The 25,321-nt window shown below is 34.8% G+C and overlaps 1 protein-coding gene across 8 annotated transcripts in view; it reads left to right on the forward strand.

Annotated features, from left to right (window-relative positions):
• Positions 1–25,321, forward strand: part of PIK3CB (phosphatidylinositol-4,5-bisphosphate 3-kinase catalytic subunit beta) — a 281,740-nt gene that overhangs the window by 215,012 nt on the left and 41,407 nt on the right. For 7 of the 8 annotated variants that reach the window (XM_037843941.1, XM_037843928.1, XM_037843959.1 and 4 more), the window contains 4 exons: positions 7,139–7,327; positions 12,784–12,905; positions 15,465–15,608; positions 16,845–16,944. In XM_037843941.1, coding sequence (XP_037699869.1) covers positions 7,139–7,327; positions 12,784–12,905; positions 15,465–15,608; positions 16,845–16,944 — 555 coding nt within the window. The remainder of the gene's footprint in view (positions 1–7,138; positions 7,328–12,783; positions 12,906–15,464; positions 15,609–16,844; positions 16,945–25,321) is intronic. The other variant, XM_037843969.1, reaches the window with a different exon arrangement.

Genomic DNA, 25,321 nt, shown 5'->3' on the forward strand with positions numbered 1-25,321 from the left:
TAAACCTAACCTGTAGAGTGTATCTTTGAGACTGACTGCATTTCTTGGTGTCTTTGTCAGAGACAGATCCTGAGCAAGAGGTCTATGAATTTGAATCAGTGTCCTAATTCTTAAGCAAAGAAAATGAAATGGAGAATATGGATATTATTTTTTAGTATTGTAGAAGTCAGTTCCGTGAACTCCTTTCTACTTTCACCTCACCTCAGTGTCCATGGGGCATGTAACACAGTCCATTTGACTAACTCTCTGGAGTCTAATTTTCCTCCTTGCCAGCTTTTATGTTAAATACGCCCAGGTAACTAATATCTTGGAATACATGGAAGAAGTCATGCACTGATTATCCTCAGTAACTAGAATAAAGTAAAAAGTTTGGGGAAACAGGTGGAATATGTGTGTGTGTGTGTGTCTGTATATCTCCATTTGCCTGTCTACTTAACCTGGATGCTGGTCATAAGATAGGGCTCATTTCCATTGATTAGCTGAATTGGGTTTTTCAGGGAACTTTATTTTAGATGTAACTGTTAAAGTCTTCCCACAGATGCCTAATGTAGATAAGCTGTGAATTATTACCTAGTCTATGTTGTTCAATTATTGAATTGTATTTAAGCCTATTGGTTCTGTTAGGAGAACTAGTTTTCCTGTTTTCCTCAAGGAGTTTTATAGCTTTATTTCTTATATTTAGGTCTTTGATCCATTTTGAGTTAATTTTTGTATATGATCTGAGGTAAGGGTCCATTATCATTTTTTTTTTATTTTTCTTTTGCATGTGGATATGCAGTTTTCCCGGCAGCATTTGTTGAAAAGATGATTTTTTCCCAATTGTTTTTACTTAGCACCCATATCAAAAATAAATTGGCCATAGATGGGAGGGTTGATTTCTGGATGCTCAGTTCCATTCCATTGGTTTATAGGTCTGTCATTATTCTAGTATAACACCCTTTTGGTTACTGTAGTTTTGTTAAATAAGTTTTAAAATTGGGAACAAATTGACTTTGTTCTTCCCTTTCACGATGACTTTGGCTATTTGGAGCTCCTCACCTTTCCATATGCATTTGATGATTGACTAGTCCATCAAAGGCTGTTGGAATTTTGCTTTAGATTGTGTTGAATCTTAAATTACATTGGGTAGAATTGACTTGTTAATAGTACTTAGTTTTCCAATCCATGAGCACGACATGTGCTTCCATTTATTTAGGTTTTCTTTTATTTCTTTCAGCAATATTTTGTGGTTTTCATGTGTAAGTCCTTTATATCCCTGGTTAAATTTATTCCTAGATTTTTTATTCTTTTAGTTGCTATTGTAAATGGAATCTTTTTCTGTATTTCATTTTCACATTGTTCATTACTACTGTAGAGAAACACCACTGATTTTTGCATGTTGCCCTTGAGCCTTGGCACTGCTAAATTTGTTTATCAGCTCTAGTAGCTTTGTTGTAGACTTTTTTTTGAATTTTCTCTATGTTGATCATGTCGTGTGCAAATTGGGAAAGTTTTACTTCTTCCTGTCCAATTTGGATGCCCTTTTTTTTTTTTTTTTTGCCTAATTACCCTGGCTAGAACTTTCTGTACAATGTTAAATAGCAGTGGTGATAGTAGGCATCCTTGTCTTGTTACTGATCTTAGAAGGAAAGCTTTTAGCTTTTCACCATTGAATTGATATTAGCTGTGGAGTTTTCATATGTGTCCTTTATCATGCTGGGGAAGTTTCCTTCTATTCCTAGTTTTCTGGGTGTTTTTATGAAGTCCTAGATTTTGTCAAATTCCTTTTCTGCATCAACTGAAATGAACGTGATTTTTTTCCTTTGTACTGTTAATATAGTGTATGGGATTAATTGATTTTCTTATGTTGAACCACCTTTATCTTCCTGGGATAACTCCCACTTGATGTATAATTATTTTAATGAGCTTTTGGATTGTGTTTGCTAATCCTAGAGCAAAAATCCTATTTGATGTTTCTTGCAACCTTATATATTTATAAGGAATGTTGGTTTGTATTTTTCTTTTCTTATGGTATCTTTATCTGCTTTTGGTATTAGGGTGATGCTGGCCCCATAGAATGAGGTAGAAAGTGTTCCCTCCTTTTCAATTTTTTCAGAGTTTGAATAGAATTGCTTGTAATTCCTCTTTAAGAGCAGGGAAGTCATCTAGTCCTGGTCTTTTCTTTTTTGGGAGGTTTCTGATTACTGATTCAATCTCTTGTTATTCTTCTTTTGAGGTCTTCTGTTGCTTCTTGAGTCAGTATAGTGTGTGTGCTTCATTTCATCTAGGTAACTAATTTCTCGTTTTATAATTGTTCACAGTATCCTCTTACCATTTTTATCTCTGTGGGGTTGGTAATAATGGCTCCTCTTTCATTTCTGATTTTAGTCATTAGCACCTCCTGTGTTTTTTTTCTTTGTCCATCTAGCTAAAGGTTTGTCTATTTTATTGATCTTTTCAGGGAACCAACTTTCAGTTTCCTTGGCTTGCTCTCTCGCTTTTTTTATTCTTTCATTTTTTTTCCCTGCTTTAATCTTTGTTATTTCCTTCCTTCTATTCACTTTGGGTTTAGTTTGCTCATCTTTTTAAGTTCCTCCAGGTGTTAAGGTAGTTCAGTGATTTGAGATCTTCTTTTTTAATGTGAGCATTTAGAGTTATGAATTTCTTTCTCAGCACTGCCTTTGCTGCATGCAATAAGTTATGGTAGGCTGTGTTTTCTTTTTCATTTGCCTCAAGATATTTGCTATTCTCTTATGTTTTGTTTAATTTTCACAGAGATATGAATTTCCAGTTTTCTCTCCAGTGTTTATTTCTAGCTTTGTTCCATTGTGACTGGAGAAGAAACATTGTATGATTTCAATATTTTAAAATTTACTGAGGCTTCTTTTGTGACCTATAATTGGCCTGTTCTTGAGAATGATTCATGTGCACTAGAGAAGAATGTATATTCTATTATTATAGTATGAAGTATCCATATATGTCTGTTTTGTCTCATTGGTTTATAGTGTCATTCAAGTCTTTTATTTCCTTATTCATCTTCTGTCTAGATATTTCATCCGTTATTGAAGTAAGTGTATTGAAGTCCCCTCCTGTTAATGTAAAACCATCTGTTTCTCCCTTCAAACCTGTCAGTATTTGCTTCATGTATTTTGTGGCACTGCTGTTATGTGCATATATACTATAATTTTTCTATCTTCCTTTTGAATTGATCTCTTTATCAGTATGTAGTGTCCTTTGTCTCTTTTCCTTTTTTTTCCCTTTGTCTCTTTGAACAGTGTTTGTTTTTGACTTAAAGTCTGTTTTACATCATATTTAAATTAGTTACCACAGTGCTTTTTTGATTAGTATTTGCAAGGAATATTTTTTTTCCCCATCTGTTCACTTTCAATTTTTGTCCTTGAATTTAAGGGGAGTCTGTTCTAAATAGTCTATAGTTAGGTCATGTTTTTTATCCATTCTTTCTATCTCTACCTTTCGACTGGAGAATTTAATCCATTTATATTTAAAGTAATTCCTGATAACGCAGGATTTCTTTTGACATTTTGGTGTTTGGGATTTTTAGGTCGTTTTATCTTTTTTGTCCTTCAGTTCTTACATTACTGCCTTCTTTCATATATATTTGATTTTTTTGTAGCGAACCACTTTGAGTCCCTTTCCGTTTCCTTCATGTATTTTTGTTAGATATCCATCTACTGCCTAGTGTCCTTTTCATTGAATCTGAAGATCTCCTTTTAGTATTGCTTTTAGGACAGGTCAAGTTGTGATGAACTTCCTCACTTTTGTTCATCTGGCAATGTTTTAATATCTCCCTCATTTTTAAAGAATGTTTCTCTAGATATAAAATTCTTCATTAGCAATTACTTTCTTTCAGCACTTTAAATATTTTGTCCTACTGTCTTCTTGCCTCTATGGCTTCTGATGAGAAATGGGCACTTAATCTTATTGGGGCTCTATTGTACATGTTCATTGCTTTTCTCTTTCAGCTTCCAGGATTCTCTCTTTGTCTATGACATTCAACAGTTTGATTATACATGTCTAGGTGTGGATCTCTTTGAGTACGTCCTGTTTAGAGTTTGTAGGTGTTTTGAATGTGTATATTTATAATTTTTGTTAAATTTTGGAAGTTTTCTGCATTATTTCTTTGACTATTCCTTCTGCCCCTTTCTCTCTTTCTTCGCCTTCTGGGTCTCATAATACATATGTTAGTAGGCTTGATGGTGCCCCACAGGTCTCTTAGTCTGTGTTCACATTTCTTCATTCATTTTTTTTTCTGCCCCTCATTTGGAATCATTTAATTGTCTTTGATCTCTTAGTCTCTGTTCACATTTTTCATTCTTTTTTCTTTCTGCTCCTCATTTGAAATCATTTAATTGTCTTATCTTTGAGTTCACTGATGCTTGCATCTGCCAGCTTCATTCTGCTATTGTATCCCTTTAGGGATTTTTTTCATTTCAGTTACTGTGATCTTAAACTCAAATGTTTCTGTTTGGTTCCTTTTTATAATTTCTGTCTCTCTATTGGGATTCTCATTTTTTCATAAATCATTATCCAGATATACTTGAGTTCATTCTCCATACTTTCCTTTAGCTCTTTGAGCATATTTAACACCTTATTTTTAAATGTCTTTGCCTGGTATGTCCAGAGTCTTCATTGATGTTTCTTACGTTTGTCTTGTTCTTTTGGATCAGCCCTTATTTCCTGTTACCTTTGTCTTGTAATCTTTTGTTGCACATTCTACATTTTAACATGTTAACTCTGGAATGTGGTCGCTAAGCTGTCTGTACCTTATGTTTGTACCTAACTATTGATATAGCAGAAATATCTTTGAGGGCCAGGAGGTAACAACAACAAGCAAACCAACACTGAAACTGGGTTTTGCAGAAGTCGTTGCAAATTGGCTCTCTTTACTGTTGCTATCCTTTAGAGTTAGCCATCCTACAAAGAAGATTGCCTGAAGCAAAAGTGCAGGGTCCTCTGCACCTTGTCTTGTCTTGTGCCTGGGCATGCACTCATGATCTTAGGAATCTCCCCCTTTACTGGGGTCCTTCTTTCCCCAGTTTTACTTTTGCAAAAGAATTTCCCTCCCTCCGGGGTGCTCTATTTAATATCTTAAAACTGATAATCCTTTGCCTCTGGCCTCATGGATTTGATCATTTCTTAGATTGGTTTAGCTGTTGCAAGCTACTTATGCTTGCAGGGCAAGTTCTGGGACAGGAAGCCCAAGAGTTTCCTGGTTTGTTCCTTTAGGCTGCCACCAGTTGGATTGGCTCAGATATACATGCATCCCAGTATGTGCATAGGGATTACTCTGCTCCCTCTGGAACAGGGTTAGTGACCTACACCAAGAGTGCAGGCTGGCTCCAAATTGAGCCTGAAAGAATATGCAGGAGGATCCAGCAAGAGCTTTTCCTGCTTGATTCAATGCCTGCCTAATTACTGCAACCCTTTGACTGTTTTCCAGAGTTCTGAAAAAGATGGCTTTGCCAGTGTTTGCTAATTGCTGAAGGATTCTGTCTGCTTTTCTTCCCATCTATTGATCTATCTTATTTCTGAACATACGAGAGTAGGTAGTATACAGCATGCTCATTGAATATGTAATACTTCCATGAACATTTCCTGAGAACAAGGATATTGACTTGTAACCACCGTAAGTACAGTGGTTCTTAACATTGATATAAAGCTGAAGAAACTTACCATCTGTTAGTATTTTTTCCAATATTTTCATATGTCCCAATAATGTCCTTTTGGGCATTTTCTCCTCTATTAGATCCCTTCCAGGATCCTGCATTGCATTTAATTGTTACTATCTTGTTGATTGCTCTTTCTGTCTTTCTTTTTCTTTTTTTTTTTTTTTTTTAAATTGTGGAAACATATGCAACGTAAACTTTCCTATCTCAATCTTTCCCAAGCATACCTTTCAGTGGGATATTCATTGCAGTCATAATGCTGCGCTTTGCTCCCCACCATCCATTACCAGAACTTTCCCATCACCCTAAGCCGAAATTCTATACCTCTTATGTAGTCACTCCCCATTCCCCCACCTCCTGGTAACCTGTAGGCTTCTTTCTGTCTCTGAGCTTACATAATGTAGTTATGTCATACAAATCAAATCATACAATATCTGTCCCTTTGTATCTGCCTTATTTCAGTTAGCATGATGTCTTCAAGGTTCATCCATGTAGTGTATCATGTATTAGAACTTCATTCCTTTTTAAGGCTGAGTAATATTTGACTGTGTATATACCACATTTTGCTTATTCATTCATCTGCCAATGGCCATTTGGATTACTTCCATTATTAGTTCACACTTAAAGACTGAAAAACCAGGTAGATTCTAATAACATAATAGATGATAATTCGATTTCCTTACCTCTTCTTTAAAATAAAACCATTTGTCTTGGTGAATTTCATACTGAATGAGATGGAAGAAAAAATAATACTAGTACTGTCTTAATCTTTCTTTATATTGTAACAAAGTGTTTAGCCCCTAAAGTGAAGTGTCTTCTGAGGTGCTTGTTGCACTGCTTTGGTTATGCTCTTCCTTTGGTCTGTCTTGCTTCTCAGTAACATATCTTCCCTTAAATTCTAAAATTTGAGCTTAAAAATTGTATTTAGTATTTCCCATTTTTTTTTTAGAAAAATACTTGTATTTTTTCCATGTTTAGTTTTAGCCAGGATTCAATTTTAATCTGGGATTTTATGGCTTTGGGCCAAGGCAAGAGCCAAGTGTATATTACTTTTATTTCTGTAGTTTTAGCCTCATATGTTTGGCTTATCTTAGGCTGTTGTATAGAAATTGAGAAATAAAGAAAGAAGGAAATAAAATTCAGTTCAATTAATAAATGACTTTTTAATTACAAAAAGCAATACTGCCACCTAGTGTTTGCACAAGGATTTTTCTTTTAGATCCTATTCTTTTTCCTTTTTTCAAACCATTTGAGACCACTTCTTTCCCTTATCCTTAACTTACAAATTTAATATGCAGCAATAAAAACTAATAAAAGGATAATCCTGATTGATGTTTTGTTAAGGAATTATATCTTTATATCTCACATTAAAGCTCATAAGTTATATTAAAATTCATTTTATATAAACTCACTGAATTTTCCAGTGATGTTTGCATAATGAAATTCTATATTGAGTGACTTTATTTTCTTAGAGTCGAGGTGGAAAAAGGTTTCTTGCCGTACTGAAAGAAATCTTGGACAGGGATCCCTTATCTCAACTGTGTGAGAATGAAATGGATCTTATTTGGACTTTGCGACAAGATTGCAGAGAGAATTTTCCACAGTCACTGCCAAAATTACTGCTGTCTATCAAGTGGAATAAACTTGAGGATGTTGCTCAGGTAACAAAAAATCTTTTCTGTAACTCTTTTGGGTCTATATGTTATTTTGTTGATTTAAAGTGTCCCTTTCTACACAGGTGTATTTCCATAGGTTGGATAATTTTCTACAGAAGATTTTGAGGTTTTAAGCCCTTACAAGCTCTAAATGGTGCATGAGAACGAGTTAAGATCTAAAAACCTAGATTCTGAGTAGAGTTTCCATACCTTTCACCAAAGACAATTGAAAACAATGGTTTTGGAGCAGTTGTCTAACAAAAGGAGCCCTTGGTAGGTCCTGGGCAGTTACTACTAGTTTCATTAAGGAGCTCCAAAGTTTTAATTTTAAGTCCCTTTGCAGTTAGTATTCTAAAATAAATTTCTATTGTTTGAAAATTACCTCTGTTGGTGGAGAAGTCAACGTTTTAGAGTATAAACCATTTGGATCAATTTTAATTTTCATTTCAGTTGGCCTGTATTGATGAAGGTATGCTGTTAGGCAGAAGGAAAAGGAAAAACATTTTGCTCTAAAATAGCCACCAAACTTCAGCTCCTTGAGTTAATTTTCAAAACCTTATCAGAAAGCACTGACATTTCTTAAGCTCAAGTGGCCACCGGTGCTCAGTAGAAAGACCCTTGAAATGTTTTTTTTTTTAATTCAGTTTTATCAAAATTATATTCATGTACTGTACAGTCATCCATGATATACAATCAACTGTTCACAGTACGATCATATAGTTATGCATTCATCACCACAATCTATTTCTGAACATTGAAATGTTATTTTAATCAGAATAAATAAATTTGACGTATTAAAATAACCAGATTTGTTCACCTTACTCATTGTAATACAATCAATCTCTCTCTGATTTTCTGGTCTTAGTAAATGTAGTGACCTTATAAATTTTGTGAAGAAATATGTATTTCTTTTAACCATTTACATTTTCAAAAAATCTTTGGTTTTATTGCTGTATAATTCATATGTGGAAAGGGTTTTTTTGGGTTTATTTGTAATGTAAGACTTTTGGAATCTTGTTACAATAGGTAGTTATTATGTTATTGTATGTGCCTTGTTTGAACTGTTCTTTGAACTGTTTATTTATAATGTGTGTGCCTTGTTTGTAATGTATGTACCATGTTTCAGCTGTTTATTTATAATGTAAGAATTTATGTTTATGTGCCTTGTTTGAACTGTTTATTTGCCTTGTTTGAACTGTTTATTTGTAATGTAAGAATTTTGGAATCTTGTTACTATAGGTAGTTATTATGTTATTGTATGTGCCTTGTTTGAACTGTTCTTTTCCATTTTAAACCAAGTGAGTATAACTCTGAAAAGGAACTATTTTATATCATTTAGATAGGTTAATTGTCTTTGAAGAATTATCTTCTAACCACTTATTTATCTAAATTCAATAGGACTTAAGTTTTTTAATTGACACAGTTGCCTACTTCTCATAGATATTATCCTGTGTTAAGTGCATGTCCAAGAAATGCATCATATTATTTTAGGGTCACAATGGAAAAAATTTCTTGATGTACTCTTAAAAAGATATCTTAGAGAGCGGTTCCTGTATCAACTGTCTGAAAATGAAATGGACTAATTTCTGATTAATATTTTTTATTTGATCTCTGGGGACAGAAATTTTTACTTTCAGGAATTTAGCATGTATGTTTTACTTTCAAGGGGGAATCTAAAAGTGGTTTTTTTTTGTTTTTTTTTTTTTTTTTTTAGTTATAACTTAAGGCCTTTAAGGCCCTCATTTTTTGTAGAGAAAAAGCCCATAGTGGAATCTTGAATCCTATGTAAGAAAGACTTTACTGTGTTTAGGCAAGTATAGGAAAATATGAGTTTTATGATACTAATGTCCATTTGTAGTTGTCTAGAATTAAAAAAAAAATAATTAATACAATAAAAAGTAATGTGTTTGGTTTCCTCTCCCAACTCCATTCCTTTGTCAGTTACATTGAACTGGTAGAAAAGAATTGAACTATGTTTTCTCAGTAAATTCAATCCAATCTAAATGAGAAATGGTTTGCCGGAAGCCTGGTACAAGCTTGTACTCCTGATTCTGAAAGCAAAAGCTGTAGGTGCAGAAGCTATATGGACTTAGGTTACCTCCTATTCATTCACAAGAAAATATTCTGTTGGCATAATGCAGAAGGAGCTTCAAGAGCCTTTGTAGCACTTGGGCAATTAGTTACCACTTCCTTCTCTGTTTATATAGCTGAATTAGATTTCCTTCCCTTATAAGCTTCCGTAGCTGTCCCCAAAATAAAGGTTTATTGAAATATCAGTAGTCTTTTCCTAGACAATATAGCCATATCTTTGTGAGGAATTAATTTCTCAGCTTATCTTCTGTTAATACAGTTAGAATAGAATAGCATGAGGTATGATTTACAATGAAGTAAAAGATTGTGAAATGCTAAGAATGTCAGTGCTAAACACAAATATCTTCATATTTTACCCAAGCTATATATTCAAATTATTCACACAAATGCTTCCAACATGCAGGTGTTACAAGGGAGATATTAGTGGAATGCGTTCATAGTTGTTAGAAGTTTGTTTTAACAAATTACTTACATGGCTGATATATAATAGCTTCACTTTAGTCTTTTGTCCAGTGATTTAAGTGAAGTCCTGGCAGTGTCACTGCTTAGACAACAAGTAGAATGTCTGTCTGCCACCATAGCTGCATAGGGTTAGAGTTAAGGAATAATCTTTTGATAAATTTTCAGTGGCATCTGTAAATAGGAGACTGGCTATATGAAGAAATAAAATGTTTGTATTGGAAGATGAACTGAAGAAAGCACATATAGATGTCGTGTAAGGACGAGTACCTGGAGGGAATAACCTGGATATTGTAGCATTTACTGATTTCTCTGGTGTAAATACTCCAGATTGATTTCAAGATACAACCAAATGTCACCAAATATGGGGTAGGACAGAGATGCTCAGTGGCGTACCATTCCATACATAGTATCTCTAACAAACAGATACAGTAGACATAAATAATCACAAGAGCATAGCTAATTATAAAATGCAATGAAATAATTAGGAAGTGGTGTTTTGATAATTTAATTTTGTTTATACATAATTGATTTTTTATAATTATAAGTATTCTTATCAAAGGTAATTGCTTTCCCATAATAGGGTTGTTTATAACCCATAATATAGTTGAATCTCTAGTATGACAGAATGTTTTCTATCTTTGACAATACTGTTTTTTCAGAGCAGTGTATTCCAAGTGTTAATTGGGGATGCTAGGCATATGCTTTCCCTCTGTTTCAGAGCTGCAGGAGGGTGGTTCCTCCCCAGTTCCTCTAACTTAAATGATGGCTGCTGGTCCATCAGGGCCTTGGGCAAAGCGGGGGAGGGACCTCCATCAGTGAGAAAGTTTGGGAGCCAGGTAGGTGTTACCATATCTTTAAACCAGTGTTTTTTAGCTGTTTTTGTTGTTATTATTACACTTCTTAAAACCTTTTTTAGGCACTATTTTTTCCTAACAGCCCCCTACCCCATGAAATTTTTACCATAGATATGCTCTCTGTTTATGTACTATATGTATACATATACATAAAAGAGTAAATAGAAAACTCCTTTTATTCAATATAGGATTAAGAATGACTAAATAAAAATTTAAATTGAAAGTTTAATTAAAATTGAAAAGCTAGTAACATTTCACTGTATTTGCTGAATAACTTTTAATATAATTAATTTATTTACATAAATTATAATATAGCAAGCTACATATGTAAGCTGGCAATTTATATAAACATACACTAATAGCAATATAATCAAGTTTTTAAAATTTACTCAAATTTGATATTTTTCTCACAAAAGTAAGATAATTGAAAAAATTAATTTCCTAAAAATTATCTGGTGAATTTAACTTGTTTGATATGAGAAAATTTTAATTTGTTAGCTCCTACATATTCATTCAGATATTGTTGACCTTTTTTTTCAGCACTTGGCATACACAGTTAATGATAGCTTATATAAGTTTTATATAAGGAACAAACATAAACAACATTCATGAGGCAGCCAATAGGCAAACAGAAGCCATCTCTCACAATATGACTTTGAGATGAAGCATTCAATTGAAAGTTCTTCAATCATTGCTCCCTATTTGCCATAGTTTTCTGGTGCTGATCTTGCACACATTTTGTGTATTTTCCATGAACTCAATTCAGTGCTGCTCCTGTGATATCCAAGAAAACTTAATAAAAAATTTAAAAACTAAGGAATAAGATTTTGTCAGGGTTAAGATTTGGGAAGACACAAATTGTAAGATTTTTTTTTGCTCTCCGCAATAAACAATTTTGCTCCAGTTACTATCCCTGATAAGAATGCATGATATAAATATATCAAAACCATTGAGGAAGAGGGGACACTTGTCCAGAATAACCCTGATAAGTCTCACAGGATTCTGATGGGAGGCAAATGATAGTCTTCTCTAGAGATTTGGCCTCCCTGGAACTTAGGGTTACAAAGATGTGGCCATCTTCACCCCCATCCCATCCTCTACCTGCTGTCTTAGCTCATCCCAAGGGATTCTTTGTTACCTTATGTCCAGATTGTTTCTCAGTGACATTGGTAAATAGGAGCCTGGCTTTATTTATCTTGCTTATAGAAAATAAACTAGACACTATTTATTTTTTATGGTTTACTTATATATTATGATTTGAGGGATTTAAACTTTAATAAAAAGTTCTGTGATATGATACTCTTAAAAATGTTAAAAACTCCCTGAAGTCAATTTTATGTTGAGTTAAATGGACTTTGTATTATGTAAAGTGACTGTGGTTAGCTTCAGCCTTGCAGCATATTCTTGAACTTTTAATCCTACCTTTAAGTGTTTTTTGATCACTTCTTATATTTTTCCTTGCTTTATTTTGTTTTTCCTTTTAAAAATTATTTAATAACTAATGATTATAGAATGCACATATTCAGTGTATCATTCTTTTTTCAGGTAAGTACGTAATAGATTTTTTTTTAAATTTTGTTTTGAAATAAATTCAAACTTACAGGAACCGTTGCAAGAACAATACAAACACCACACACAGAACTCCAGCATACTCCGACACCCCTCCCCCGATACCCCACCCACCAACTTTAACATACTGTCACACCACTGTTTCTTTCTTTCCCTCCCTCCCATACATCATCTATTGCTCTGTCTTCCGAACATATGAGAGCAAGCTGCACACATCCTTGAACAAACAATATAATTCACATATACATTTCCCATAAACAAGAACATTCTTTTATGTAATCCCACGTAATAGATTTTTATTACTTCTCTGTAGAATTTTTGAACAAGACAGTTTTTCTTTATCCAGATTAACAGGAATGGGTTATTGAGGCATCAGCAATTGAAATTATGCTTCTCCTTTCTTTTGCTCTGTCTCTGTGAGTGCCAAGGAAAGATAGATTACTTTTTTCCCCCAGTATTTCTGAACCAGTTTCAATTTTTAAACAGCTTCAGGCGCTTCTTCAGATATGGCCTAAACTGCCCCCTCGGGAAGCCCTGGAGCTTCTGGATTTCAACTATCCGGACCAGTACGTGCGGGAATATGCTGTGGGCTGCCTGCAACAGATGAGGTATCTCCTGAAGATGGCTTTCTTTGGGACAAGGAGTAGTATGGGGAGGGGAATATCTCCTTGAGTGTCTCATAGAAAAAGAAAAAGCCAAGCATTATTCAGAGATTAAAGGATTTGTTTCCCTCTTCCCCCTTAACAGTTACTCTATACTGTAGAATAAAACAAAAACAAAACAAACAAAAACATACTGGGCCTTGGGGAGTCCCCAAGACTACTCTCAGATTAGCTAATTCCCTAGGAAGACTTATATGACTCACCATATAGTCATACTATGGCTATGGTTTATTACAACAGAAGGATATAGAGCAAAATTAGCAAAGTTTGGAAGAAACCAGATTCAACCAAGTATCCTTTCCCAATGGAGTCATATAGGATGCACTTAATTCTCCCAGCAATTGGTTGTGACATGGGTGAGGTGTTGTCTACCAGGGAAGTTTATTAGAGGCTCAGTGCCCATGGTTTTTTTTGGGAGCTAGCACTTAAGTACCCTCTTCCTGGCCAGTACCAAAATGCCAGACTCCCTGAAGGAGAGCAGGTGTTCAGCATAAACCATATTGTTTGCACAAACAGTTTAGGCACAGAGAATAACTCTTATCAATTAAGGTAGTAGAAAAATATTATTCTGAAAAATAAGTTCCCAGATGCTAGTGAAAGGCCAAGCTTGTAAGCAGGATTTTGAAATGGGGCAGTCAGGACTGCTATGTTAACTCTTTTTCACATGCATAGGATTAAGAAATATTAATATTTTTGGTCATGTTTGTTTTAGATATTTTTAAAGTAAAATAAATAAAACATTACAATTAAAGTCCAAGTCCTCATAGTTTCTTTATCGGTCCTGATTACTTTCCTCCCTTCCCAGAGATAGCCATCATCATGAATTTGTGTAACCTTCCATGTCACATTTTCCTACTTTTACCATATATATATGGATATCTATAAAAATATAGATATAGAATAATACTGTACACTAAAAAAATACACAAATGTGGCTTACCATTTGCATTGTTTTACATCTTGCTTTTTTCCTTCAACATTAGATTTCTGAGGTCAACCTCTCCTGTTATAGCTTATTCTTTTCCCTGCTGTATAATATTCTGTCATATGGATATGTCATATATATTCCATTTTCCTATTGAAGAACATTTGAGTTCTTTCCAAAATTTCCCTGTTATAAGCAAAACTTGTTGTGCAGTCTCCTTTGGATAGTACATGTGTGAGAGCCTATGGGACTTATTGAAGAAATGACATTGTTGAGGCAGTCTCAGGAAATGGGCATTTTCAGGCTTATCCATTTTCTCTCTAGCGTCAAAAATGAGACTCCTTAGGTAGATCTTTATAAACTGTATGGTTATTCGGAAAAAAAAAGTTTTTAGAGCAGTATGGACGCTATGATCCCTTTTTCCATTTTAAAATATATGTGTTTTAAACCATGTAATTTTCAAAAAAAATTATACAGACTCTTTAATAGTGGTTATTTCTGGGGAGTGAAAGTAGAAGGGTGAAGGAAGGAGGAGGAATTTTTAGTTTTTTTTTACACTATCTATAGTTTTATAAATGGGCATGGGTTTTACAATAAAGCTGATTAAGATTGTTGTATACGTTGTTTTAAAAAACAAAGCTCCCTGTGCTCTGTCTCCCGACATTGGCACTGGAGACCGGAAAGGGAGGGAGCACCTAGTTCCCTTTGGGCAGAGCCAATTGCTTTTCTTAAATGCATTTGATATCTGTGAGGAGATTGCTGTGATCCCCATGTCCAATGGAGCTAATTCTGATTTTTTTCCAATATTAAATTTTCTGGTGATGGGTTTTTGTTTTATGTTTATAGTGCCCTGGGTTTAGTCCCAGATCTACCTGAGATTAGCTCCTTAACCATTTGTTGAGAATTCATACAAAATTCTGATACCAAAGACCTCAGTTTTTGTCACTTCACTGTCATTGCCCCTGATGGGAGTGTGTTTACGTGTGAATGGTTTGGAGGTGTAATGGTTTGGAGATGCACACAAAATAGAGAATTACTAACTTTAATTAATTCAGCCCAGCTAACAACAATATTGTCTACTATATTAATTCAGTAGTTAGATCTTCACAAATGAGCTCATTTTCTTATCCTTCAAATTATTTGAAGTTAAGATTTAATTATTTATCTGGGGGAAGGAATTACTTAACCCTAATGATTGGAAAAGAAATAAATTGCTAGAGTAGTGATGGAATTTTTATTTTGAAAATGATTGCATGGCTGAGTACATAATTTTTTTAGCTTGATTAGAAATCATTATTACACTACCTACTTTTTATAATCCAAGTAATTGTATCAACCTAATTAATTTGATAAAAATATATCAGATAGCTGTTCTTTGCTCCTCTCACCTACCCCTCTCCTCAGCTAAAATCTGCTTTTTGTTGTGATTTTATTATAGCAGTAGTACTGTGAATGTAAGCATGTAACAGCCTGGCCTAAAAGAACCATTCTGTTTCAGTAAGTTAGTATTTGGTAGTTTGATAAGAAGGGATCTTTTTCTGCCGCAGATTGGTGAGTGACTTACTCTTTGTTTCTTCCAGTGATGAAGAACTCTCTCAATATCTTTTACAACTGGTACAAGTTTTAAAATATGAGCCTTTTCTTGATTGTGCCCTTTCTCGATTCCTATTAGAAAGAGCACTTGCTAATCGGAGGATAGGGCAGTTTCTATTTTGGCATCTTAGGTAAGTCTTCTATATTTCAATTTGAGCCCACAGTATACTTTAGTAAATGTAAACCAATATTATATATATAGGACATTTAATAGAACAGATAGCTGCTTTAGTTGTTTCTGAGCCTTTAACATTTACACTGTTTGGTTGTCTTCTATTTCTTTTAAGTTTCATGGTTTGCCAAAGTAGTTCAGATAAGTGTCTCTCCATGCCTACTTGATTTTAACTGAAAATAATAATGAATGTATTGCTATTTTCTGGTAAAGTATACATATTTTAAAAATATATTTGGACTAAAGGCAGACTTAGTTATGCTTTCCAAAAGCTATGGATAGTAATATCATCGTTGTTCTTATTGGGTAAAGATTTTTAAGTTTTACTGTAACAATGGTAGTTTTTTTTTTTTTTAGCCTCTTTAATACTAGTCCATTTTCAGAAATACATGAACCTTATTTCACCAATTTTATAAGGTAAACTCAAGAAAGAGAACTAAAGTGTTCTTTTGTTTCCAGGGAATATCATAGCTTTCTCATTTCTGGCTGTACTTAGATATTTTTGTTTTGTTCACCTGTACTTCAGAGTATTGAAACTAATACTTTTTGGAAAAAATGAAATATTTTTTCTTCTTCTTTTGGGCTAAGTTTCTTAAAGAAAATCAGCTCTATAACATTTTGTTTATTTTAGGTGTTATAAGTATGTATATTGGTTTCCTTATTATTCATAGTTTTTCTTTTCTTGTTTTTAACTTGTCTTTTTCCATTCATTTCAGTCTTCTTACTATTAAACCCCTCAGAGAATAACAATCAGGTATCCTTCCCCTTTCAAATGTGTACCCCATTCTTTAAGAGAGAAAAAAAACTGAAGAGAAGCTAATTGAGACACTAGACAATTGTGTGACATCAGTCAAATTTCTTAAATCTCTGTGTTTCAGCTTAATTGTTTTTAAATGGGTAATATCATCTTTCCACAATGAAAGGTGAATCAGTTGAGAGGTGAAAATTTTGGACTTCTTGGAAAAAAGATTTACTAATTATGAAATCTTATAACTTTTCAAACTCTGAAATATTTTTAGGTTTAAGGAATTAGAAAATTGACCATGTCTCTAATAATTATGCACAAGATGAGGTTTTCTTCATTCTTTGATTGGCAGCATAAGTTTATGTCATGGTAGACTAGAGAAGTCAGTACTTTTATATGGTGCTCTGAAGTGTTTGATCACCAAACCATTTTAATATTAACTTTCTGCAGGTCAGAAGTGCACATTCCTGCTGTCTCAGTTCAATTTGGTGTCATCCTTGAAGCATACTGCCGGGGAAGTGTAGGACACATGAAAGTACTTTCCAAGCAGGTATCAGTTTGTTCTAATCTTCATGTTCAGTTTTTGCACATGGTGTTCAATAAATTGTACCAAATGCCATTTCTCCCATCACATTATTTCACAAAGCTTTCAGTAACTGAATATGATTAATACATTCTTCTATGAAATTGTCAGGAAATGAGTTAAAATAAACTTAGCAGAAGAACATCAACTGAATGTTACCTGAAAAATAATTAAAGGTTTCTTATATTTTCTATATTAATACCATCTTAAATTTTAACAGAATAGGCCAGTTCAGATATGTTTAATGATGGTGATGATGATGATGACAATGATCATGAAATCTTTAGACCCTGTTTTGCATATCCATTAGTATAGTTTAGTATAGTATACTATAATTAGTCTAATATTTATGATTTATATGCTCTGCCAATTGTTTTATACTGAGATTTTGAGACCTAATTCCATAGGTGGAATGTTTTCTAGAATTCAGAGTCCTAAAGCTGCTTTTTCAAACTATATATACGTGCCTGAAATTGTTAAAATCTCCCTAGTACCTCATCTTCTAAACATTGTACTATTTTATTCTATCCTGTTAATACGTTGAAGTAGTTATCAATATTATTTGATAGAAGGAGAAACTAAGGCACAGAGAGGTTACATAACTTGCCTAAAGTCCCAGAGCATAACTGACAGGGTTAAGTTTCAAATCTTGATCTATCCAACTCTAAAGCTAAAGTTCTTTTTACTATACTGGGAGTTTTCAAACCTTTTTAGTAGCACAACTCTCTCTCTTTTTTAAATCAAAACTTACACATAGGTCCAGTATATAAAATAGGAAACAATGTCACTTTATCAGTATAAATGTATTTTTAAAGCTAAAATGAACAAAATCTATTAAAGAGAACCATGAAGCTGTTTTGTTGAACTTGGCATTTCAGAATTGGGAATTATTGCTGACAGTTGCAGTCTCAGTATCCAATTAATTACTGTATTTTTCCCCCATTATATTGAGAGTGTACTGATTTAGAAAGTTAAGTAACTGCAAATAGTAGTGGTTTTTTAATAACTTGCTTTGCAAATGAAAAGCATAATAATGGTCCAGGCTTGGGTTACTGGTATATCCTTGGTCTCCTTGAAGGGTAGGGTGAGAGCATTTCTGCCATGTAAAAAAGCCTACCCCCAACTCCACCTATTTCAATATGACTTTACTTGACTCCATAATCAGAAATTTAAAACACCATTTTTTCAAAAGCAAAACGGCTTTTACTATTTATTATTTCCCAGTCTATCTGGTATTGGTAATAGGCTCAAAAGACCTATAAATAGAGGAGACAGGGCAAGATGGTGGCATAGAGAGGTGTGGAATTTAGTTAGTCCTCTGGAGCAACTAGTAAATAACTAGGAACAACTAGTAAATAGCCTGGGGGGAGACATCTGTGACTGGACACAGTGTACACCAGCCTGGAATGGGTGGACGGCTGAGATCACAGCACAGAATGTTGTCATTTTCTTTCTTTCTTTTTCTTTTACTTTTTATTTTGCTGTTGTCTTTCTACTTCTTTTTGTCTTTCCACTCTTTCTTTGTGGAAGAAATGGAAATGTCCTTATATAGATAATGTTGGTGAATGCATAACTACATGATTATACCAGGGACCATTGATTGTTTACTTAGGATGGATTATATGGTGTGTGAATAAAACCATCTAAAAAATAAAGAGGGACACAAGTGCTGGAGGAAATGTATAGAGAGGGGCGTACCTATTCACTGTTGGTAGGAAAGCAGAATGGAACAGCTTATCTGGAGGACAGTGTGGTGGTTCCACAGGAAGCTAAGCATGGGGTTGCCATATGGTCCTGCAACTTGGTTATTGGGTATTTACTTGGTAAAACGGAAAAGAGGGACACAAATGGACATTTGCACAGTGGGGTGTATAGTGTCAGTATTCACGATCTGCAGTGGATGGAGGTGGCATATGGGTACATGACTGATGAATGGAATGGCGAACTCTATGATACATACAATAGAGTATTGAGCTGCTATAAAAATGAGTGAGGTTGTGAGATGATTGGACATTGAGGACAGTATGCTGGGTGAAATAAACTAGAAATGAGAAGAAAAACATTATAATGCCTTACTAATATGGACTAACTATAATATGCAAGCTCTGAGACCTGAGCCTTAGAGCACAGGTTATCAGGGGAAGGCTTTTTGTAAAGATTCTTAGATTGTAAGCTCTTAAGCAGTTACATCTATTCCTGAGTTGTAATGTTTATTTCTAAATTCTGAGATGCTAAGCTCTTTGTGTATAACCTGGTCGGTCTCTGGAACTTTGGGTATCTGTGTGACACCTGAGACTCAGAGCTGGAGTCCGGCAGCTGTGGGTGTCAGCATTGCTCCATACAGCAAATGTTGGAGAGTCTAAAGGGGGAGATTGGACTTCAGTTGGAGATGTGGATGAAATAGATTTGGTTAGACTAGGGTAAATCAGACTAAAGGGTAAAGGATGATATTGACGGTATTTCTAAAACTTCAGCTTCTGTGTGAGACCAAAAGAAGAAACATTTATTAGGTGCAAAATCTATATTGTTTGTAACGCACTATTTGATTTAACTTGTATGGTCAGTTTATTCAAACAACATAATTACATGGAATGTTGAATAGGGGGTGAAATCTGGTTGGTTTGTATAGGTTTAGTATGAAGCCCCAGTACATCCCAGAGTAATTTGGATAGAGAATAAAAATGTATTTGTAAAGCCCCCTTGAGGAACTAGAGGAAAATGTGGAAATAAATTTCCTTACCTGGGGAATTAATGATGTTCTCACAAGCATTGGAAACTATCAATTTGGAAGGCCAAGCCCTCAGTCTTGGGGCTTGCCCTTATGAAGTTTTGTTGCTGCAAAGGAACGGCTAAGCCTACTTAAAATGGTGCCTGAGAGTCACCCCCAGAGAACCTTCTTTTGTTGCTCAGATGTGGCCTCTCTCTTTAAGCCAACTCTGCAGGTAAAATCACTGCCCTCCCCCTCTATGTGGGACATGACTCCCAGGGCTGTAAATCTCTCTGGCAACATGGGATATGACTCACAGGGATGAGCTTGGCCCCGGCATCATGGGATTGAGAAAGCCTTCTTGGACCAAAAGAGGGAAGACAAATCAAACAAAATAGTTTCAGAGGCTGAGAGATCTCAGATGGAGTTGAGGGGTCATTCTGGAGGTTATTCTTATGCATTATAGGGATAGCCCTTTTCAGTTTTTAGTGCATTGGAGTAGCTGGAGGGAAACACCTGAAACTGTTGAACTGCAACCCAGTAGCCTTTATTCTTGAAGATGATTGTATAACTATATAGTTTTTACTGTGTGATTGTGTGATTGCGAAAACTTGGTGGTTCCCACTCCCTTTATACAGTGTATGGACAGATGAATAGACAAATCAGAACAAAAAGTGAATGAATAATAGGGAGGGATGGGGGGGTATGGGATGTTTTGGGTGTTCTTTTTGACTTTAACTTTAATTCTTATTCTTTTTTGTATATGATAATGAAAATGTTCAAAAATTGGTTGTGGTAATGAATGAACAACTGTATGATAATGCTGTGAACAGTTGATTGTACTGTGTGGGTGATGGTATGGTATGTGAATATATCTCAATAAAATTGAATTAAAAAAAAAAAAAAGCCTACCCTTTATTCTAGCTTCCCCATGCCCGAGTCCTTCATTTACACACATCAACAAACTGCTGTTGTTCTCTAGCAATAACTTTTCCTGACTCAAGTATTATCTAACCTAACACTAGTATGTTTTCTTCATGGGATTTGATACACATTTACTCAGAACCTACTATATGCCAGGATTTGTGTTAGGCATTGGCAATATGAAGGCACTTTAGCCGTTATTCCTGCCATCAAAGAGTTTATATAGTCCCTACAGCAGGTGCACAAATCATTGATTAAGTATTATGATAGAAGTGTTGTTACCAGAGTGTTATGGAAGCACAGAGGAGAGGCACTTAATCCAGCTTAGGGCATTAGGGAAGACTTCTCAGTGGAGGTGACAGTTGTGGTGAGTTGTGGTGAGTTCATGTTAGCTAGGTGGAGGGAGACTATGATTCTGGTAGAGAAAAATTCACAGATGTAGTTCAGCACTGAAGAAAGTATTATCAACTTAAGTGTTACCAGGCCTGTGGAGAAATGAGTCTCAAATGTTTACTGCCAGGCTACTTATTACTGTGATGACTTATATGTCTATGTTATGACTGATAAGTATTAGCAGGTTAGTTTCATCTAGCTGATATAACTTGAAACTAGGTATATTCATTCCACTTAGTTCAAATTTTCCCTAGTATTAAACAGTCTCTCCTAGGCTTTGTTTCCTAGCACATTAGTTTTGCCTTGTGGCAAAGCCTTTCTTGCTATCTCTTCTAACCTATCTCATTTGAAGGCGTTTTGTTTCCCCAACCCTTAACATTCCATTCATTCCTGTACCTCTTTGGTGTTTTACCCTTTTTTCATATCAGCTCCCTCTGGTAATTAAAATGGGAACTTCCTATTTTAAAAAATTATTGTGGTGAAATATGTATAACATAAAATTTACCGTTTCCACCTTTTTTAAATAGATTTTTTAAAATCAGAGATGTTTTAGTAAGCTTACAAAAATCATGCTGAAAGTAGAGTTCTCATATACCCTCTGTTATTAACACTTTGCAGTAATGTGGTAACTTTGTTACAACTGATGAAAGAATGCTATTATAACTGTACTATTAACTATAGTCTATAGTTTACATTAGGGTTTACTCTTTGGTGGTATGGCATTTTAAAAATTTTTATTGTAGTAACAAATATACAACCTAAAAGCATTTAACCGTTTTTTAAGTGTACAATTCAGTGACATTAACTATGTTTACATTATTGTACAACCATCACCACCATCCATTTCCAAAACTTTTTCGTCACTCCAAATAGAAACTTTGTACCCATTAAGCAATAACTCCCCGTTCTTCCTTCCTCCCAGCTCCTGGTAACCTCTAATCTAATTTCTGTCTATGTGAATTTGTCTGTTCTAGATAGTTCATGTAAATGGAATCATACAATATTTTTCCTTACTTTTCTTGGATGATAAATAGCAAGAGGAAGACTACCCTTTACCTGGTAGTTCTTGTTATCACTGTAAACCCATAAGTAAAAAGATAAGGTGTATGTACCATGGGGTATTTGGGACACTGTTGCAGGAAATAGATGTCAATGCAACTAGAGATAGGGCATGAAAATTCCCAACTATACAAACATGGAAGAAATTCAAATTTGAAATACTTAAAAAAGTTCCTGTTGCATAGCCTAGTTCTCATTTGGTTCTCTTGTCACCAATGTTTGTACAACTCCTGGAATTGTTGAGAAATGGAGTGTCTGGAATTTTGAGAGGTGGCTAACTTGGCAAGCCTCAGCCTACTTAATTTTATCATCAAGTTGTATAGAACCTTCCCAGTTTCCTGTGAGTGCTGTCTCAGACTATCTGTAGAAACTGTGACTGAATTCACCTTCATAAAGAGTCTTGGTGTTTTCCTTGCACAGAAGCAGAGTTCTAAAATGAAAACATAGTATAAAACAAATCTCCTATTCATGGAAATTCAACACTGTGTTTGTTAAATTGGTATAGGATATACATATTTCAGTCTGTTTTTATTCTTAGTTGTTTGCAGTTTGCATCATGGCATGATAATAAAATATACTCACCTCCTTCACATTTATGGTTGGTGAGGAGATGGTTTCTTGTGAATTTTATACAATATGGCAGAAATACCTTTAGTTATTAAATAATAAAGTTGACTTTTAAACATAATGAGTTCAATTTTGTTGGCCATTGTTAATCTACCTGTACTATTTGCATAAGTTGATTTTGCCTAAGATTTTTTTTTATTCATTTTGTTGAGATATATTCACATACCATGCAGTCATACAAAACAAATCGTACATTTGATTGTTCACAGTACCATTACATAGTTGTACATTCATTACCAAAATCAATCCCCGACACCCTCATTACCACACACACAAAAATAACCAGAATAATAATTAAAGTGAAAAAGAGCAACCAAAGTAAAAAAGAACACTGGGTGCCCTTGTCTGTTTGTTTGTTTGTTTCCTTCCCCCACCTTTCCACTCATCCATCCACAAACTAGACAAACGGCAGTGTGATCCCTATGGCCCCTCCCCAATCCCACTGTTCCCCTTCATAAGCCACGTTTTTATACAATTGTCTTCAAGATTCATGGGTTCTGGGTTGTAGTTTGATAGTTTCAGGTATCCACCACCAGCTACCCCAATTCATTAGAACCTAAAAAGGGTTGTCTATATTGTGCATAAGAGTGCCCACCAGAGTGACCTCTCGGCTCCTTTTGGAATCTCTCTGCCACTGAAGCTTATTTCATTTCCATTCACATCCCCCTTTTGGTCAAGAAGATGTTCTCCATCCCACGATGCCGGGTCTCCATTCCTCCCCGGGAGTCATATTCCACGTTGCCAGGGAGATTCACTCCCCTGGGTGTCGGATCCCACGTAGGGGGGAGGGCAGTGATTTCACCTTTCAAGTTGGCTTAGCTAGAGAGAGAGGGCCACATCTGAGCAACAAAGAGGCATTCGGGAGGAGACTCTTAGGCACAACCATAGGGAGGCCTAGCCTCTCCTTTGCAGCAACAGTCTTCCCAAGGGCAAATTCTGTGGTAGAGGGCTCAATCCATCAAACCACCAATCCCCTATGTCTGTGGGCATGTTAGCAACCATCGAGGTAGGGCAGGCCAATACCCCTGCATTCTCCACCAGCTCCTCAAGGGGGCTCTGCATATTTTTTTCCTTTTTAAACTTTTTTTCTTTTTCTAAATCAACTATGAAAAATAAAAAAAATTAAAAACAACAACAAAAAAAACATACAATAAAAGAACATTTCAAAGAGACCATAACAAGGGAGTAAGAAAAAGACAACTAACCTAAGATAACTACTTTACTTCCAATGTGTTCTTACTCTACCCCAAGAAAGTAACCTAATATAGCAACATTTCTGTGAATTTGGTCCTACTATACCCATCAGAAATTAACAGACCATAGTCATTCCTGGGCATTCCCAGAACATTAAATTTACCCATGATAGCTTATCTGTTCTTCTTGGATTTGCCTAAGTTTTGATAATCAGAGTTACCTCATTGTTAAAACACACTTCAGGAATTAGCAAGTAGTAATTTAGACTGGGACAACAAATACTCTTGATATATTCTCATTTTATTTTATTACACAATAATCCATTTTAACTATGTTATTAATGGAAGGAGAAAATACTGGGAAGATGTCATACAAGAGTGATGACAAGAAGTAGATGTTTTAGATTGAATTTCAGGAATCCTAGAGTTATTTCTACACATGTTTTTCTTCTTATTCTGTGGAGTAGGCTAAATGGAATAATTGAAATTGTATTATTTAGTGAGCTTCAGAGTTCTGAGGAGTTTAAGCTTCATGCTTATCTTCTTAAAAAACCCATGGTTTATGATGGAATATTATTCAGCATTATGCAGAATGAACTCCTGAAGCATGTGACAACATGGATGAACCTTGAAGACATTATGTTAAGTGAAATAAGTCAGCACAGAAAGACAAATATTGTATGATCTCATTGTGAACTAATTTTAATATGTAAACTCATAGACATAAAATATGTCGGTAACCAGGATAGATTGAGGCTAAAGAATGGAGAGTGGCTGCTTATTATGTGCAGAATGTTTAGCTAGTTTGAATTTAAATGGTTGGAAATGGATAGAGGTGATTGTAGCAGGTTATTGTGAGAATAACTAACAGTACTGAATTGCGTTTGAATGTGGTTGAAAGGAGAAGTTAGAGTCATGTATGTCACCAGAAGGAAAGTTCAAGGTTAAAACATGGGAATGTGTAACAACAGTGAATCTTATGGTGGATGTTGACTGTGATTAACTGTACAAATATGAAAAAGTTCTTTCATGAACTAGAAAAAAATGTGCAACACCATTACAAGGAGTAATAATAGAGTGGTATATGGGAAAAAATGTACCTGTTACAAACTATGGACTGTAGTTAACAGTAATATCTTAATATAATTTCATCAACAGTAACAAATGTACTACACCAATACTGTGGGTCAATAATGGGGGGGGGTAGGATAAAAGGTATGGGAGGATTTGGGTTTTCTTTTTTATTTTCATTTCTCTTCTGGAGTAATGAAAATGTTCTAAAATTGATCATGGTGATGTATGCACAACTATATGATGATACTGTGAGCCACTGATTGTTTACTTCAGATGGTTTGTATGGTGTATGAATATATTTCAATAAAATTGCAAATAAAAGAAAAAGACAATGGCTTATTTTTTAAAAAAACCCATGATCTTTCAT

This window comes from Choloepus didactylus, chromosome 1 (genome assembly GCF_015220235.1).
Source record: "Choloepus didactylus isolate mChoDid1 chromosome 1, mChoDid1.pri, whole genome shotgun sequence".
In the NCBI taxonomy this organism is placed as follows: domain Eukaryota; kingdom Metazoa; phylum Chordata; class Mammalia; order Pilosa; family Megalonychidae; genus Choloepus; species Choloepus didactylus.